This window comes from Pan troglodytes, chromosome 4 (genome assembly GCF_028858775.2).
Source record: "Pan troglodytes isolate AG18354 chromosome 4, NHGRI_mPanTro3-v2.0_pri, whole genome shotgun sequence".
Classification (NCBI taxonomy): domain Eukaryota; kingdom Metazoa; phylum Chordata; class Mammalia; order Primates; family Hominidae; genus Pan; species Pan troglodytes.
In genome coordinates, this window is record NC_072402.2 from 49,390,054 (window position 1) to 49,406,372 (window position 16,319).

Genomic DNA, 16,319 nt, shown 5'->3' on the forward strand with positions numbered 1-16,319 from the left:
GGAGGCTGAGGTGGGAGGATTGCTTGAGTGGGAGGATCGCTTGAGCCCAGGAAGCGGAGGTTGCAGTGAGCCAAGATCACATCACTGCACCCCAGGCTGGATGACAGAGTGAGATCCTGTCTCAAAAAAAAAAAAAAAAAAAAAAAAGATTGAGTATTGTAAGCAAGACTTTAGTATTTTCCAGTTAACAAAGAATAGGTGTTACTATTGGAACAGTATGATATTATGTCTGTGTTCTTTAAATTAACTTTGATGCTTTTTCTAAATGTGTAATAGTTTAAATGTTCTTTTTTCCAGTGATGCCCAGGTGTCTGTTATGTGTGAGCCACCCCAATTTAAAGGATTTAAAAGAATATACCTTCCTTTTATCAAACCAGCTTCCTGCCTTAGTATATATTTTACATAATTTAATACTATGCATATCATGCATATTGAATGGTCTTATAAATAAGATTTGAAACAAAACTTTCCAACTAGTTAAAATTAATTTGACAGTCAAGGACTAGATAACAATTCATAAGCGTTTTTGGCTTGGTCATTTGCGATCCCAAAACTTTTCTTGAAACTTAATTAGAAGTAATACAATGAATAAGTTCAAATGATCCTGGAAGAATTTTCTAATCAGTGCTCAAAAAAATAAGATAATGTCAGATAGCCAAACAGCTGGAGAACGAGAGTTCTTTATTTATTGCCATGAATCTTTGAGACTTGCTGTGTGTTTTCTAATGTATGCTCAAAGTGTAAGTTACAATAGAAAATAGAAAATTGGCTGGGTACCATGGCTCACACCTGTAATCAATCCCAGCACTTTGGGAGGCGGAGGCAGGTGGATCGCTTGAGCCCAGGAGTTTGAGACAAGCCTGGGCAACATGGCAAGAGACCATCTCTACAAAAAATACAGAAATTAGCTGGGCATGATGGTGCATGCCTGTAGTCCCAGCTACTTGGGAGGCTGAAATGGGAGGATCACCTGAGCCCGGGAGGTTGAGGCTGCAATAAGCTGAGAGGCTCACTACCCTCCAGCCTGGGTGACAGAGACCCTGTCTCAACAAATAAAAAATAGAAAAAAAGAAACAGAAAAGAAAATAGAAAATCCAGAATATTAGGCTGATTCAACTGTGTTTAATAGATTTTACCCGAATTCCTTTTAGGACCTTGCAACCCATTCTACATAGCCCATGTAATATAGTAGTCTTGATCCTCTCATTTCTGTGGTTGAGTAGTTGGTGCTATGGATTACTGCATGGTTCTCATGGTTTTACATATAATAATAATAATTGTTATTAGTTATAACTCTCTGATTAGAGTTGTTAGCTTATAGCACTATATTAAAATCAAAACTAAAAAATATAATAAATTAGAAGATCAGAGGAAAAGGAAAATAATATAAATATATATAATTTAAAATATATATAAAATTGCCAGGCACAATGGCTCATGCCTGTAATCCCAGCACTTTGGGAGGCCAAGGCGGGTGGATCATGAGGTCAGGAGTTCAAGACCAGCCTGGCCAACATGGTGAGACACCATCTCTACTAAAAATACAAAAAAATTAGCTGGGCATGGTTGCGGGCGCCTGTAATCCCAGCTACTCAGGAGGCTGAGGCAACAGAGCGAGACTCCATCTCAAAAAAAGAAAAAAAAAAGATTGGTCACAAATTTTGCTCCGAGCTTCCTAGTAACCCAAGTAAAGAGACAAATGTTATCAGTTCTAAGATTCATAATGTCTTGTAGTCATGAGAAAAGGAGATACATCCACAACCAAAAAGGAATACTTTATTACTTTGAAGCTTTGATATTCCTCCTATGTGGATCCCTACACTGGTGAATCAGATTGAAACATACAAGGCTTATAGGACTCTTTTTTGCTTAGGTTAATGGAGAAATTAGGACCTAGAGTCAACATAGGCCAAGTAGTCTTAAAAAGTAGCAAGCACAAAAACAGTATATCTGCAGTTTCTTTCTAATGCTGATTTAATTTCTACCCCAAACACTTAAAAGGTATAGAAATGGTAGGAAGAGAAGAGAGCTCTTTGGTGGAAAGGGAACAGTGTTGCCATTAACTCCTATCCCTCTTAACCCGATTTCAAAGAAAAGATCCACAGAGATAGAAGAAGCAACTTATGAAGACAAAACTTTCATTCTAAGAATTTAAGAATAGATCAGAAAAGGATGTCAAGCTGTAAAATTGTCCTGCCCACTCTCAACAGCAACATAATTAGCCTAGATGCCGAAAGTATTCAGTTACTAGACTCTGAGGCTGATTAGTTGCATCAGGATGTGTTGGATGGGCAGTTGGTTTCCTGCATCACTGTTTTTCACCCTAGAAAGTCTTCAAAAGCAGCTACACAAGGACCCTTTCTTTGATATACACATTATGGTCTCCAGGCTGGAATAACAGGTAAAGACAATAGCTGCAGTAGGAACAAATTAATACACTTCATCTTGAAGCTACTGAGAAACCAGGAGCATTTATTAAAGATATATAGGAGAACTGGATAAAATTTGGTCCTTCTATTAAGCCAGGAACTACAATAGAGTTTTTGGCATCATGAGCTAATCTAATAGACATGGCCTTGTGGAACCTGGGTTTGGAGGGCAGAATTTTATGGAACTCATAATGCTTGAGAGTTCATTGACTGAGGACACAGTTCTCGTTTTTGCACATAGAGATAAATGGTTGATTAGGTCCTGACAGTTTTTATAAATATGCAAAGGTAGAAACTAACATGATTTTCTGGCAGAGCCATTATGAAAAGTGAAGACCCCAGATCTGTGCTCAATCTTCTGAAAAATGTTTGCTTAGCAGCTGCTCAAAAATATACTTTTAATTATTATGTATATGGAATCTTCTTTTTACTGGCCTAAAGAACACTGACTACTAATCAGGCATTTCTGTTTTTCTGAACAATTTTTCATTCAAATGACCTAAAACTATCATGCAGAATGTTCTAAGAGGATACAAATTGATGTACATATTGTAACTATTTTAAGTAGCAGAAGTTAAAGGTTAGTGTTGTGAATACTAGAAAACTTACTTTTTGTAAAGAGTAAAAATATGGCTATATAAAGGTTATAAACCAAATTTTATATCAAAGCCTAAAGAAGAAATATTAGCTACTATGAAAAGGACTTTTCCACATTTCTAAAAGGAGTTTCCTGGTGCTTAGTTGTTTTCCAAAAACAAAATGATCTTTGTATTTTTCTTATTCCATATTACTTGTGATTTGGTGTTTACTTGATAATATGATTATGATAGAACTTCTGGTGAAACACATAAGCTCCACTTTGGCTGGGATGGAAAGGCACATTATTCTTGCATATTAAACATTTGATTTCCCTTCTTTATGCATAAAAGCTATAAAAATATATGGAGGAAAAGGGTTTTCCAGGTCATTTGTGGTCTGTTCTAAGATTTAAGTATAGGTTATGTAGTACTTGGGTGTGTTCTCAGTCAGCTCTGCTAGAGGAGTATATTATTCAGCAATTTTTTTCCTTTTCAATGCATTGCCTAAGATCATTAAACAGTGTTTTTGCTTTGGTTGTGGCAGACAGGAAAATTATATATTTGGAAGTAGGATTGTGGTGAAAATAAAAGCATGCAGTTGGAAGTTAAATTAACTTGAGTGTGAATCCTGACTGTGACACATGTTGCTATTTGACCTTGGCAAATCACCTAACCTCTCTAAATTTCAGTTGACTCTTATATAAATAGGCTGTATGAAACTTGCAGAGTTGTTTGACAATTAAAAGAAGTAACATACATAAAACATCTAGTGCTATTCCTAGTACCTACTTGGTATTCAATACCTCATCAAATCTTCAAATCACTTTTCTGAAGAGGAAAGACAAGTATTTTTAAAAAGAGGAAACTAAAGCTTAGCAACAGGTTAATGCTGTGAAAGAGATCCAGTAAAGCATGGAATTTCTATCTAGCGCTCTTAAAAGAGATGAAGCCCTTGGGAGGTAGGTGTGGCAAGGTAAGCTTTTCTGAAAGTATTGGGTCACCTTAGACATTGTCTTACTTCCAGTCTAACCTCACCAGATAGCTGAGAACCAGATAGCTGAGAACATTCTGAAACTACACATCTTGCCCTCAGGGAGAGTTGCAGGGTAAGTGAAGACAAGGTACAGAGTTGATCCATTGATGAACAGTGTTATAATCATGTCTTAAATTATAATTAGAAAATAAATATGTGTCAACCACTTTATTCTTATAAACATACTTTATATATGTTACTGGTAGAAGGTATGCGAGTTACCAGTGGTGAATTCCTATGGGTCTGCAGCAACCTCAATTCTTGCCTCGTCAGAAGAAAGAATACAACTGAGGGGCATAAGGCAGAAAAAGAGACTGAGGCAAGTTTCAGAGCTGGAGCAGAAGTTTATTTAGTTTATTTAAAAGGCTTTAGAACAGGAAAGAAAGGAAAGGATGCTTGGAAGAGACTGCACCAAGGTCAAGTGCAGTGTTTAACCTTCATCCTAGAACTTAATAGGCTGGCCCCTTTCTCATGATTCTTCCCTTAGGGTGGGCTGCCCACATATGCAGTACCCTCCTGCCCTTGGGAGGTGAGCATTCCCAATGTGTTTAGGAAGTTGTACGCATTTTCATCTGAAGCTTTTCTTCCTTTTTCTGGTGGAGTGACCCTGGAAGGTCATACTCCACCATTTTTCTCTTAATGTGCATGCCAGGAAGTTGCTTCTCCCCAGCACTTGCATTCAGTTAACACTTTAGTGCAACAGGTGTGGACCATCAGGAAATGGCCTCTCCCTGGCGCCAGCTGCCAGTTTATCACTTTTAGAGAGGCAATATAATAATTGCCAAACTGCCACCTGACATTCCTAGTGGGTGGAGGAGAGCCCTTTCCTACCCTGCTCATGCCTATCTAACTACCTGTAACACACACAGACAGACATGCACGCACACACACACACGGCAAAAAACAGGAACAATATCTTGGTAATCTTTCTTAAGTTAATATGAATTTTATGGTGTATTTATATATTTATGATGTATTGTATATATATTTATGGTATATTGTATTTATTATGTTTTGAGAAATAAGGACTAGGTTTTTAGCACAAAATAGAGCTTATTTGTTTATTTTGTGCTTTAAAAATACTTTTAAAAATTACAAAGTAAAAATTTGTTTCTTAACCTTTTTTTGGAGACAGAGTCAGGCTCTGTTGCCCAGGCTGGAGTGCAGTGGTATGATCTGGACTCACTGCAACCTCTGCCACCCAGGATCAAGCAATCCTCTCACCTCAACCTCCCAAGTAGCTGGAATTACAGGCATGCACCACCATACCCGGCTAATTTTTGTATTTTTTGTAGGGTTTTGCCATGTTGTCCAGGCTGGTCTCAAACTCCTGAACTCGAGCGATCCACCCTGCCTTGGCTTCTCAAAGTGCTGGGATTACAGGAGTGAGCCATTATGCCTGACCTGTTTTTTAATGTGTTTATAAGCTCAGGGAAAGAGTTTTGCTGTAGGTAGATGGCATTTTAATTAAATTCAGACTATTTAAGGCATATACAAGTAACTTTAATTTTTAAAACCTGCATAGAAGATTATAGTATCAAGCATGACACTAGATTCAGGTTTGTCTGGACAATGTGGGTTATCTGCCCTTGTTTTCTTTTGCTTTAAAAGTAAATATATAGTGGAAAAAAATCAGAAACTATTTGGGAGAAAAAAGAGAAGAAAGTTGAATAAAAACTGAGGTTGAGATGCTTCACTACAGGCATTGACCACTAAATTTAACTGTATTTGAATGCCCTGGTATGAATTACTTTATCAGTACTATCTGATAACTAGGGAGTCAGGAAATTTGTTTGCAACTTTTAAAAGAGGGCATAGAAGCAAGGCTTTTGTTAGCGCATATGGTACCTTTGTGTCATTTATAAAAAGATGCCCATCTGGGTGAACACATAAAAATGTATCCTTTCACAGTGCCTTGTCAAGTGCATGACTTGCTAAGCAGGGCAGGGGTTGGATTTCAAACTCCCTCAACAAACAGGGGACAATCTACTAAGAATATGTTGTTTTCCTATAGAGGAAGAAGAAAATGAAATTTTGGAAGTGTTGAAGGTTGATCTAGTGTAACAGGGATGACGCAAGAGTGAATTTGGTATGAAAGCAAAAGGAAGAAGCAGAAGGTGGAAAAGGAGTAGAGAAAGGAAGCAGATGAACAGAAGACCAGTTTTGCTCAGTTTGCAATTTTCCCTGAGGCCATAGGAGTCATTCTATCCTTCCAGCCTGCATATCTTCCTTTAGAGGAGAGGAAAGGAAAGGGAAAGGGACAAAGGCGTTTTCATTCTTGGCTGTCTTATCATATTACCAATAAGAAATGATACATCATTTTCAGAATTTTCCTCATTTTCAAGACATTTTGATGTGTATTTCTCTTGAAGGTAAGAGTTTTGGGGGTATATTTTGCAAATGAAAAAAAGGCACAAAAAGGATTGGGGACTTGCCAACGTCACCCTATTCTTTGGGACAAAACCAGGATTAGAACCCCAGTAATAGAAATGCCACTAAAAAGTTTGTAAGCAGAAGCTAGATTTCTTTCTGTAGCAACTTTTAGGCCTCAATGAATTATTCCTTTTTTTAGATTTGTCTACCAGTACAAAGTATTGAGTTTAGTCAGAAGGAGATACTTCTAAACAAGATAGTTGGAAGACTGTTGTTAACTTATACAGATCTCTGGGAAAGAGAGTGGTGATAAAGACGCTATTATTAATTTATTTCTTTGAAAATACTAAGATCTAAAGATGCTGAGACCTGCAGCTTTGCTCTCCAGATTTATGTGGGGCCCTGCTAGTTTGTTTTTTAAAGGAGAAGATGCTTGGTGAGTGTTAGCACTAGAAGGCTGAAAATCTGTCAGGCTTTTACTTTAATTATCTGTTGCTTATGCCCACTGCTTTCTGTTATGGTTTCTGCATACTGTCAGCATTTATTATCCTTAAGTAATTTAAAAAGCATTATTCTTTAAACCCTCTACTATTCCTAAACAAAACAAAAATGTATTTTACGTAATTTTTCCTTAAGGAATTCCTCTTTCACTCTCATTTTTTCAAACCAGCATATATAATTCCAACTGAGTCTATTTTTAATCAACGCAAATTCAGAGCATTCCCTGATGGAATGAAATCAGGAAAGCAGAATATTGGCTGATGTATTCTAGAAACAATGTCATGGAATCAAGTCCCCAAGTCTACTTCAATTCCCTGAAGCCTTTCCATTCTCTATACTATTCTGTGAACACCCTGAATACACTCCTGCCTCAGGGCCTTTGGATTTACTGTGTTCTGGAAGATTCTTTTCACAGATACGTACATAAATCATTCCTTCAGTTTCTTTTCACTCTCCGCTTGAATGCCACCTTATCAGAGAGGATTTCTCTGATCATACTGTTTAAAGCAACTTCCCTCCCACCTCACTGTCAATCTCCTTATCTTGCTTTATTTTTCTTCTTTCTCATCTCCAACTAGAGTAAACTCCACGAAAGCAGAACTCTAATCTATTTGGGTTTTGTTTTTCTGTAACCCTGCAGCCTAGATTATATCTGCCAGCTATTAAGCATTGTATTAATACTTGCTAAAATGAGAAGATACTTAAGGCCTGTCCTTGCTGCCTTGTTTTAAGAGGACTAACAGTAAGTTATGATGTGCCCGTAGGAAAGCCATCAAGGTCCAGATACCTTTCAGTTTAGGGTAAGATTTGTTCAGTGTGGATCCAGAAGAAAGGAGAAGGATAATTGGGTTATAGGACGGCAGGTTTTGACTGAAAGTAAGGAAGAACCTGCGAATAATTGCAGCTGTTTGAAAAGTGTTTGATCTTTTTTTCTGTAGATGTTTATATAGATTGTATGACCGCTTTGGAGATAATTATAGAGGAAATCCAAGCATCTTATGCAAATTAGATTATGTCACTTCTAACCTGAATTCTTAAAGGTATGATTCTATATTGACTGAGAAATTAATAATTGAGTTTGGTTCTGTGAAATGCTGCCAAACAAATATATCTATATTATGTTAACACCCTATACCGGGGTTGACAAATTGTACCTCTCGGGCCAAATCTTATTGGTTAACTCTTTTTGTAAGTATTTTTATTGGAACACAACCTTGGCCATTTATTTACATATTGTCTATGGCTTCTCTCACACTGTAATGCACAGTTGAGTAGTTGCAACAGAGACACATGGCCTGCAAAGCCTAAAATATTTACTATGTGGACCTTTAGAGGTAAAGTTTGACAACTTCTGCCCTAAAGCGAAAAAATATTATGTGGAAACCTATCTTTATTCAGTTTTCCAAGTAGTTCATGATGATGATGATGATCCAAGTAGTTCATGATGATGATGATGATAACTGTTGTATCAATTAAAATTTAACTATAATAGACCACTCTGACTATTAAAATAGAGGGAATTTAATGCAGGAAATTGATTACATGGATGATGAGAGTCTGACTAGTTCCTTCCAGGAAGATACGTAAGAGGTAGTTTTGTCAGAGCCCAGAGGCTAGAATCACACAGCAGAAGCTGGAATCATAGGGTAGAAGGGTAGGGAGGATGGAACTGTTACCTGAAGATGGAGCTACAAAAAAGATTCTTCTTCTGCCTGAGATGCTGCCCAAGGCACAGAGGAAAGGAGAAAAATACCCTGGCTTCTCCAACTAGTGCGTCCCATTACCTGAACCCAACCATAAGTCAGCTGACAAAAAAGCCTGGGAAGTGGAGCTTTCAGGGTTTGTTCCCCTAAAATACAGAGCAGAATAGAAGAGTAAGGAATGAGTGTAAGGACACCTGCGTAGCTGCTAATAATTATTAAGTGCTACCTTAGGCCAGGTACAGAGCTAAACAGTTTGTGTGAATATGTTGCCTAGGAAGTAAATACGAGTATTACCCCCAGTTTATAGATGAGGCTTAGACAAGTAAATTTCTCAAGGCCGTGAATTAAATTAATGACCAAATTAGACATAATCCAGGTCTGCCTTACTCCGAAACTCTTGCTTTTATCCCTCTCATTTTACAAGTGAGAAAAAACGTAATTTGGAAAGATAAGAAAGTTGCATCTGGTTAATGACAGGGCCAAGTCTAGAATCCAAATTGTTCCTATTAGGTTTTTGTACATTTTAAGGAAGCTAAAACCTGTAATGCTATTATTGTAGCATTTGGAGAGTGTCCAGAGGAGACTCCCACACTTATCGTGAAAGTATCCTTGTACGCTGAAACTATTACTAAGCAACCTTTCTGTACCCCAGTTTACTTCATTGTAAAATGAGATTATTAATTATATCTACCTCAAAAGAGTGTTGAGAAGGAGTATATAGATAATATATCTAAAGATCCCGGAACAATGTGCCACACAATAAGTACTTAGTAAATACTAGCTCGCTATTGTTATTGTTAATCTTTTTATTATGCTCACCCTGAGAGTGGTTATCACAGGAAAAAAGTGGATCAAAAATGTCATGAAATGTTATCAAGTGCTTCATTAAATAGTAATATCCTCATATTGGACATTTTATTTTTCTTCCATTTAGGAGAATTGTTAGAAGATACTGAAAAATTGCATTTTTGTTTTGTTTGCCTTTAAGCGAACGGCCTTCATGATGTCTTAGTTTTTTAATTCAAGGTCTTCTTAATGTACCAGTGCTTATGCATGTGAAATATCATTTCCTCTTATGCTTCTGTATAGTTCATCTCTTTCATCTAGGTTGGCCTTTTTCCAACCATTCCCAATATGTGAACTTTTCCTTCCTATTCCCATGGCTTTTCTTGGCTTCATTCTTAATAGTCTCCCACTCCCCGACAAGTCCTTTTTCTTTCTTAACTAGAACAATTTCTATAATACTTTGGTACCTGCTGAAGATGTTTTTCTTAACTGATATATCCCTAGCTAATCATAGGACACATTTATATTTCACTTGTATCCAGCACATATAGACAATCTGTAACATGCTGTCATATGCTATATATATTGCTTGAGATGGTTCTTTTTTCATGGTCGTTTTTCCATTTGTGTCTTATTTTGCCAACAAAGTTGAAAGCCATGCTTGGATGAACTTTAGGTGATTGGTGCTTTATAAATACTTAAGTGCTGTGTGAAAACTTATAGCTAGAGTTCAAATTATTTGTTTGTTTTTTTTTTGTTTGTTTTTGAAATCGTTATTTGCTTTTAAAAGTAGTCTGCTGCATGACAAAAGTCACTAACAACTTTAGTCCTTGTGTGGGATTCACTAAAAATAGCTTGAAAAGTCAAGGATTCCTTTAACCTAGAGCACTCTGAAGATCCAAAGATTAGCAGACCAGGAAAAAAAAGACCCTGAAAACATATCCTTCCAGCCTGATACACCTACTAGCCTATGGTAAATATTTTTCATTTTTTTTAAAGGCAAGCAAGAAGGTAATTTGACAAGATTAATCACTAGATTTGGCATTGGAATGTCATATTTTAATGTGCTAAAAACATTTTAAAATGCAGGGCTCATAACAGAGTGTGAACCTGCTGCCACTATTTTCAGAATCTGAGGCTTTGGACTTGATGTGGTGAAAATTGAACCATATTATATACGAAGTAATGATGACCATGCAAATATTTGCACATTGTGGTCTATTGTTACTGCATATTCTTCAAAGTGATCATTTACAATGTACTGTCCTCAGAAAACTATATAAAGCAAACACAGAGATCTAAGGGAGGGTAGTAAAAAGCCTCAAAACAATCTCTGAGTGTGCCTGTAACATACTTGTTATTTATTCCCAATTCAGAATTTTCTCTAGTGACATATTCTTTTTTTCCATATTTTAGGAGAATATTTTCTGTCAGTCTTTCAAAATCAATATTTTTAGTTTTTAAGTACTACAGCTGTTGAACTTCACAAGATAAGTCAAATTAAGTCACATCACTCAAACACTATGAGCTTTATAATTCTTTGTGAACTTAAAGGTTGAGTTTAGGATGACCTTGTGGTATATAGAATCTAGAGCTAGCTGGATTGGCAGGATTTTTCTCTTTAAAAAACTTCAGAAGCATTTCTGAATAGAAGGAACATTTCCAACTTTTAAAAACAAATAATCCTTTTTTCACCCTCTTAACATCCCTCTCCACACCTCAAACAAATGTACATGTTTTGGGCCATTTTGTATTTTATTTTCTGTAATGTTAATAAATTAAATGTAAATTATAATAAGTCCAAATCCCTTTAATTTCAAGATGTTTATACTTGAGGTCTAGCATTTTGCCTACTTTATTCCTCATTTGTCAAGGCTAAACAGTAAATAGCTATAGTAGTAGGAGTCCAAACCACAATTAATAGGGCTGAATGTTGTTACAAACCTGCTTCTTGATTTTTTAAAATAAAGATCAGGGAGTAGCTATGGCAACTGGACCTCAAATACTGTTACCACAAAGGATTTTGTGTTTTAATTTCTTCATCTAGGTTTTATGTGTCTTTATAAGGAGATACCTGATGGACTACAAAGAGGATTATGACATGTATCCAACTGTAAATTTATAGGGAAATTGTGTAACGCTTTGTTTAAATTACTTCAGTTATATCTTCTATAGTTAAGATTATAATTCACACACTTCAATCTGAATACGGATTGTAAAACAGTAAAGCAAATGCCAGAATTATAGCCACAGAATAAGGTAGTGAGTTAATTTGATGGAGTTCATTTTAGGGACATTGTCCCTTGCTTTTGGTATTTTCCAACAATGGTACCATTTATGATTTTATTTTATTTTAGCCATGCCCTTTGGGTTCCCGAGATTTTCGAGAGAAACAGTGTGCAGACTTTGACAATATGCCTTTCCGAGGAAAGTATTATAACTGGAAACCCTATACTGGAGGTAATGTATAACCTGACAGAGCATTCATGCTTGAGCACTTTGCAAATATCAAAGAATATACAAATATATACAAACACATGCATACATTCATGTACATACTAGTTAAAATTAGTGTTTGCCAACAAAAGCAGGGAAATGCTTATAGTACTATAAAGGCTTCATGGTTTATTTGCCCTGTAATAAGGTTTATATATTAGTACAAATGATCGGAAATCATTTCTTAAAACCTAATTATGTTTAACAAGGTATAAAATTCCTTGAAAGGATATCTGGACATCAAAACCATGTAGTATTTTTTGAGTTCTGCTTGAGGCTTCCTTAGGGTATATGTAAGTTACATTATAATCTTTAAATGTTTGCAATTATCACCCTAAAACAAGTTATAAGAATATAAATCAGGAAACTCTCTGTCATTGCTTAGTCAAAGGCCAAGATTATTGTTATTCTTTTTCAGAGTTAGAAAACATTTTTGCTCTTTAATTTGGGCATGTATCAGGCACTGATTGTTCAATAAGTAGAAGTATTTTACACTCCCAAAATATAAATTACATTTTGCTGAAAATTTCTCTTGGAGGCCAGGCATAGTGGCTTATTCCTGTAATCCCAGCACTTTGGGAGGCCGAGGCAGGTGGATCACCTGAGGTCAGGAGTTCGAGACTAGCCTGGCCAGCATGGCAAAACACCGTCTCTACTAAAAATACAAAAATTAGCCGGGCATGGTGGCATGTGCCTGTAGTCTCAGCTACTTGGGAGACTAAGGCAGGAGAATCACTTGAACCCAGGAGGCGGAGGTTGCAGAGAGCCAAGATCACGCCACTGCACTCCAACCTAGGCGACAGAGTGAGACTCCATCTCAAAAAAAAAAAAAAAAAAAAGGAAATATACTCTTAAGATAAGTTTACTGTTTGCTTGCTTTTCCAGTATCTTATATTAACAGAATTTTATAGTGACAACTTTATATTTACCACCAAGATTCTACCATTAACATCTTACTATACTTTCTTCATACATGTCTGTTCTTCTCCCTATCCATTTATTAATCCATCGTACTTTTTGATGTATTTCAAAGTAAATTGCAGTCATTAATGTACTTTCCTCTAAGTACTTCAGCATGGTAACATTATCCACAGTTCAATTATTTGTTTACTTTTTTCTGTTAAGGCAAGATTATGTACAGTGACATGCAAAATTTTAACTATGCTTTCTCTGGTTTTTGACCAATGCACACACTTAAAAAATCCTATTGAGATACGGAACATTGGCTTTACCTCCAAAATTCCTCTAATCTTTGCCTTAGTCAGTTTGGACTGTAATTACAAGTTACCATAGACTGGAGATCTTAAAATAGAAATTTATTTCTCGGTACTGGGGGCTGGAAATCCAAGATCAAAGTGTCAGCATGGTTAGAGTCTGGTGAGGGCCCTCTTCTGGGTTGTGAACTGTTGTTTTCTCATTGTATCCTCATGTGGCAGAAAGCGTGGGGAAAAGAGCTCTCTGGGATCCTTCTTATAAGGCTACTATTCCCATTCGGAGGGCTCCACTGTCATGACCTAGTTACCTTCCAAAGACCTCATCTTCAAATTGGGGATTAGGATTTCAACATACGGGTTTTGGGGGGACACAAACATTCAGTCCATAAAAGTCATTATAGTCCTTTGCAGTCAATAGTTGCCTCTCCCTACTCCTCCTAAGAGACAACCATCATTCTGACTTTTTTTCTCACCATAGTTTAGTTTTGCCTGTTCCAGAACTTCATACTCTATTGTAAATCTTCTTTAAGCCTAATGTTTTTGAGATCTATCTACATTGCTGTATATAGAAGTGGTTCACTCTAGCCAAGCGCAGTAGCAGACACCTGTAAGCCCAGCTACTTGGGAGGCTGAGGCGGGAGAATCACTTGGGTCTAGGAGTTCTCTTAAAAAAAAAAAAGTTTATTCTTTTTTATTGCTGAGCAGTATTCCATCATAATAACCAGTTTTTCCATTCTGCTGTGATGGACACCTGGGTTGTTTCAAGTTTTTAGCTGTTATGAGTAAACTGCTATGAACATTTGTGTACTATCATTTTGTGAGCATATGTTTTCATTTTACTTGAGTAAATACTTAGGAGTAGAATTGCTGGGCAATAGATTACATGTGAATTTAGTTTAGTTTTAAAAGAAACTGCCAGATGTTTTTCCAAAGTGATTGTAGCGTATTTCACTCTCACCGACAATGTCTGAGGGTTCTATTTGTTGTGCATCTTTGTCAGTATTTGGTCTTTTCAGTCTTCTTCTGGTGGGAGTAGAGTGGTATTTCAGTGAAATTTCCGTTTCCATTTTCTCATGATAATGTTAAGCATGCTTTCATATATTTATTGGCCATTATATATCTCCTTTTGTACTGTCTATTCAAATCTTTTGCCTATTTTTAATTGGGTTGTTTTACCTTCTCAAGTGGTAGTCATTTATAAGTTTTACAAATGTTTTGTCACATTCTGTGGCTTTCCCATTGCTTTTTAAATGGTGTTTTTATCCATATAAGCTTTTAATTTTTCTGTTTTTAATTCCAATTTTTAAATAATTTTTCTTTCTGGTCATTGTGTTTTGTGTCCTAAGGAATCTTTGCCTACCTCAACTTAAGAAAATATTTTCATATGTTTTCTTCCAAAAGTCTTATTGTTTAGTCCTTACATTTGCATCTATGATCTATCTCAAAATAATTTTTGGTATGATTTGTATCTGTAGTATATTTTTGGATTTTCTGTTTTGTTTTGTTGATCTGTCAGTCCTATGCCAGTACTACACTGACTTGATTACTATAACTAGAGTATAGTCATGAACACAGTTAGTTGTTTTTTTTTTATACATTAAGTTCTAGGGTGCATGTGCACAATGTACAGGTTTGTTACATATGTATACGTGTGCCATGTTGGTGTGCTGCACCCATTGACTCGCCATTTACGTTAGGTATATCTCCTAATGCTATCCCTCCTCCCTCCCCCTACCCCACAACAGTCCCCGGTGTGTGATGTTCCCCTCCCTGTGTCCAAGTGTTCTCATTGTTCAATTCCCACCTATGAGTGAGAATATGCGGGAACACAGGTAGTTTAAGTTCCATTAACCTTGATGTTTTTTATAAGAGTTCTTCCAATATGCTAACTGATTTGCATTTTCATGTAAATTTTTGCATCAGTTGTTAATGTCCACAGAAAAACCTGCTGGACTTATGAATGGTGTTATGTTGAATCTATAGATCAATTGAGGGAAAAACTGAGTATTAAACCCTATTGAATTTTACAATTTTTGAACATGGTATATCCCTCAATTTATTTATGTCTTTAATTTCTCCCAGCTATGTTTTTCCTTTAAGTGTAAGGTCCTGCATGTACTTTACTAAATCGATTCCTGAGTAATTTATGGTTTTGACACTATTGTAAATAAAACTTTTGAAAATTCCATTGATATTTGTATATTAACTTTGTATTCTGTGACCTTTCTAAATTCCCATATTCCTTTTTTTTTTTTTTGAGACAGGGTCTGGTTCTGTCGTCTAGGCTGGAGAGCAGTGGCGCAATCTCGGCTCACTGAAACCTCCACCTCCTGGGCTCAAGCGATCCTTCCGCCTCAGCTCCCTGAGTAGCTGAGGCTACAGGCGCACACTGTCATGTCCAGCTAGTTGTATTTTTTGTAGACACAGGGTTTCACCATGTTGCCCAGGTTGGTCTCCAACTCCTGGGCTCAAGTGATCCACATGACTCGACCTCCCAAAGTGTTGGAATTACACATCCAGCCTAAATTCCCATATTCTAATTGTTTTACAGATGGTCAGGATTTTTTTGATAGTCATGTTGTCCTGAAATAGAGACAATCTATTTGAATCTTTATGCCTTTTATTACATTTTCTTGCCTTAATGCACTGGATTGGGCCTAGAGTATAATTTGTACATGTATTGATTGTATTTTTTATTCTTTATCCTTACAATATGCTGAGTGACCTGATAGATTTGACAATCTCAAACCAAGATTTTTTTTTTTTTTTGAGAGAGTCTTGCTCTGTTGCCAAGGCTGGAGTGTAGTGGTGTGATCACAGCACACTGCAGCCTCAACCTCCTGGGCTCAAGCATCCTCCCACCTCAGCCTCCTGAGTAGCTGGGACTGCAGGTGTGTGCCACCATGCCTGGCTAATTTTTGTATTTTTTGTAGAGATGGGGTTTTTTCATGTTGCCCAGGCTGGTCTCCAATGCCTGGGGTCAAGCAATCCACCCATCTCAGCCTCCCAAAGTGCTGGGATTACAGGTGTGAGCCAACAGGCCCAACCTCAAACCAAGCTTATATTTCTAGGATAAACCCCATGTGATCATGATGTATTTTTTTATGTGTTATTGTATTTAACTTAATTGATAATGTTTTATTGTGGATATTTGCATCTGTGTTTAAATTTGTAAATATTTTTCTTGTAATTTGTAAATATTCTTC

The 16,319-nt window shown here is 36.6% G+C and overlaps 1 protein-coding gene across 4 annotated transcripts in view; it reads left to right on the forward strand.

The window, feature by feature from the left end:
* Positions 1 to 16,319, forward strand: part of ADAMTS6 (ADAM metallopeptidase with thrombospondin type 1 motif 6) — a 339,082-nt gene that overhangs the window by 237,966 nt on the left and 84,797 nt on the right. For all 4 annotated transcript variants that reach the window (XR_010157222.1, XM_526907.7, XM_063811175.1 and 1 more), the window contains one exon: positions 11,761 to 11,863. Coding sequence is in view for 3 of the 4 variants with exons in the window: in XM_526907.7 (XP_526907.2) it covers positions 11,761 to 11,863 (103 nt within the window). In the remaining variant the exon portion in view is untranslated. The remainder of the gene's footprint in view (positions 1 to 11,760; positions 11,864 to 16,319) is intronic.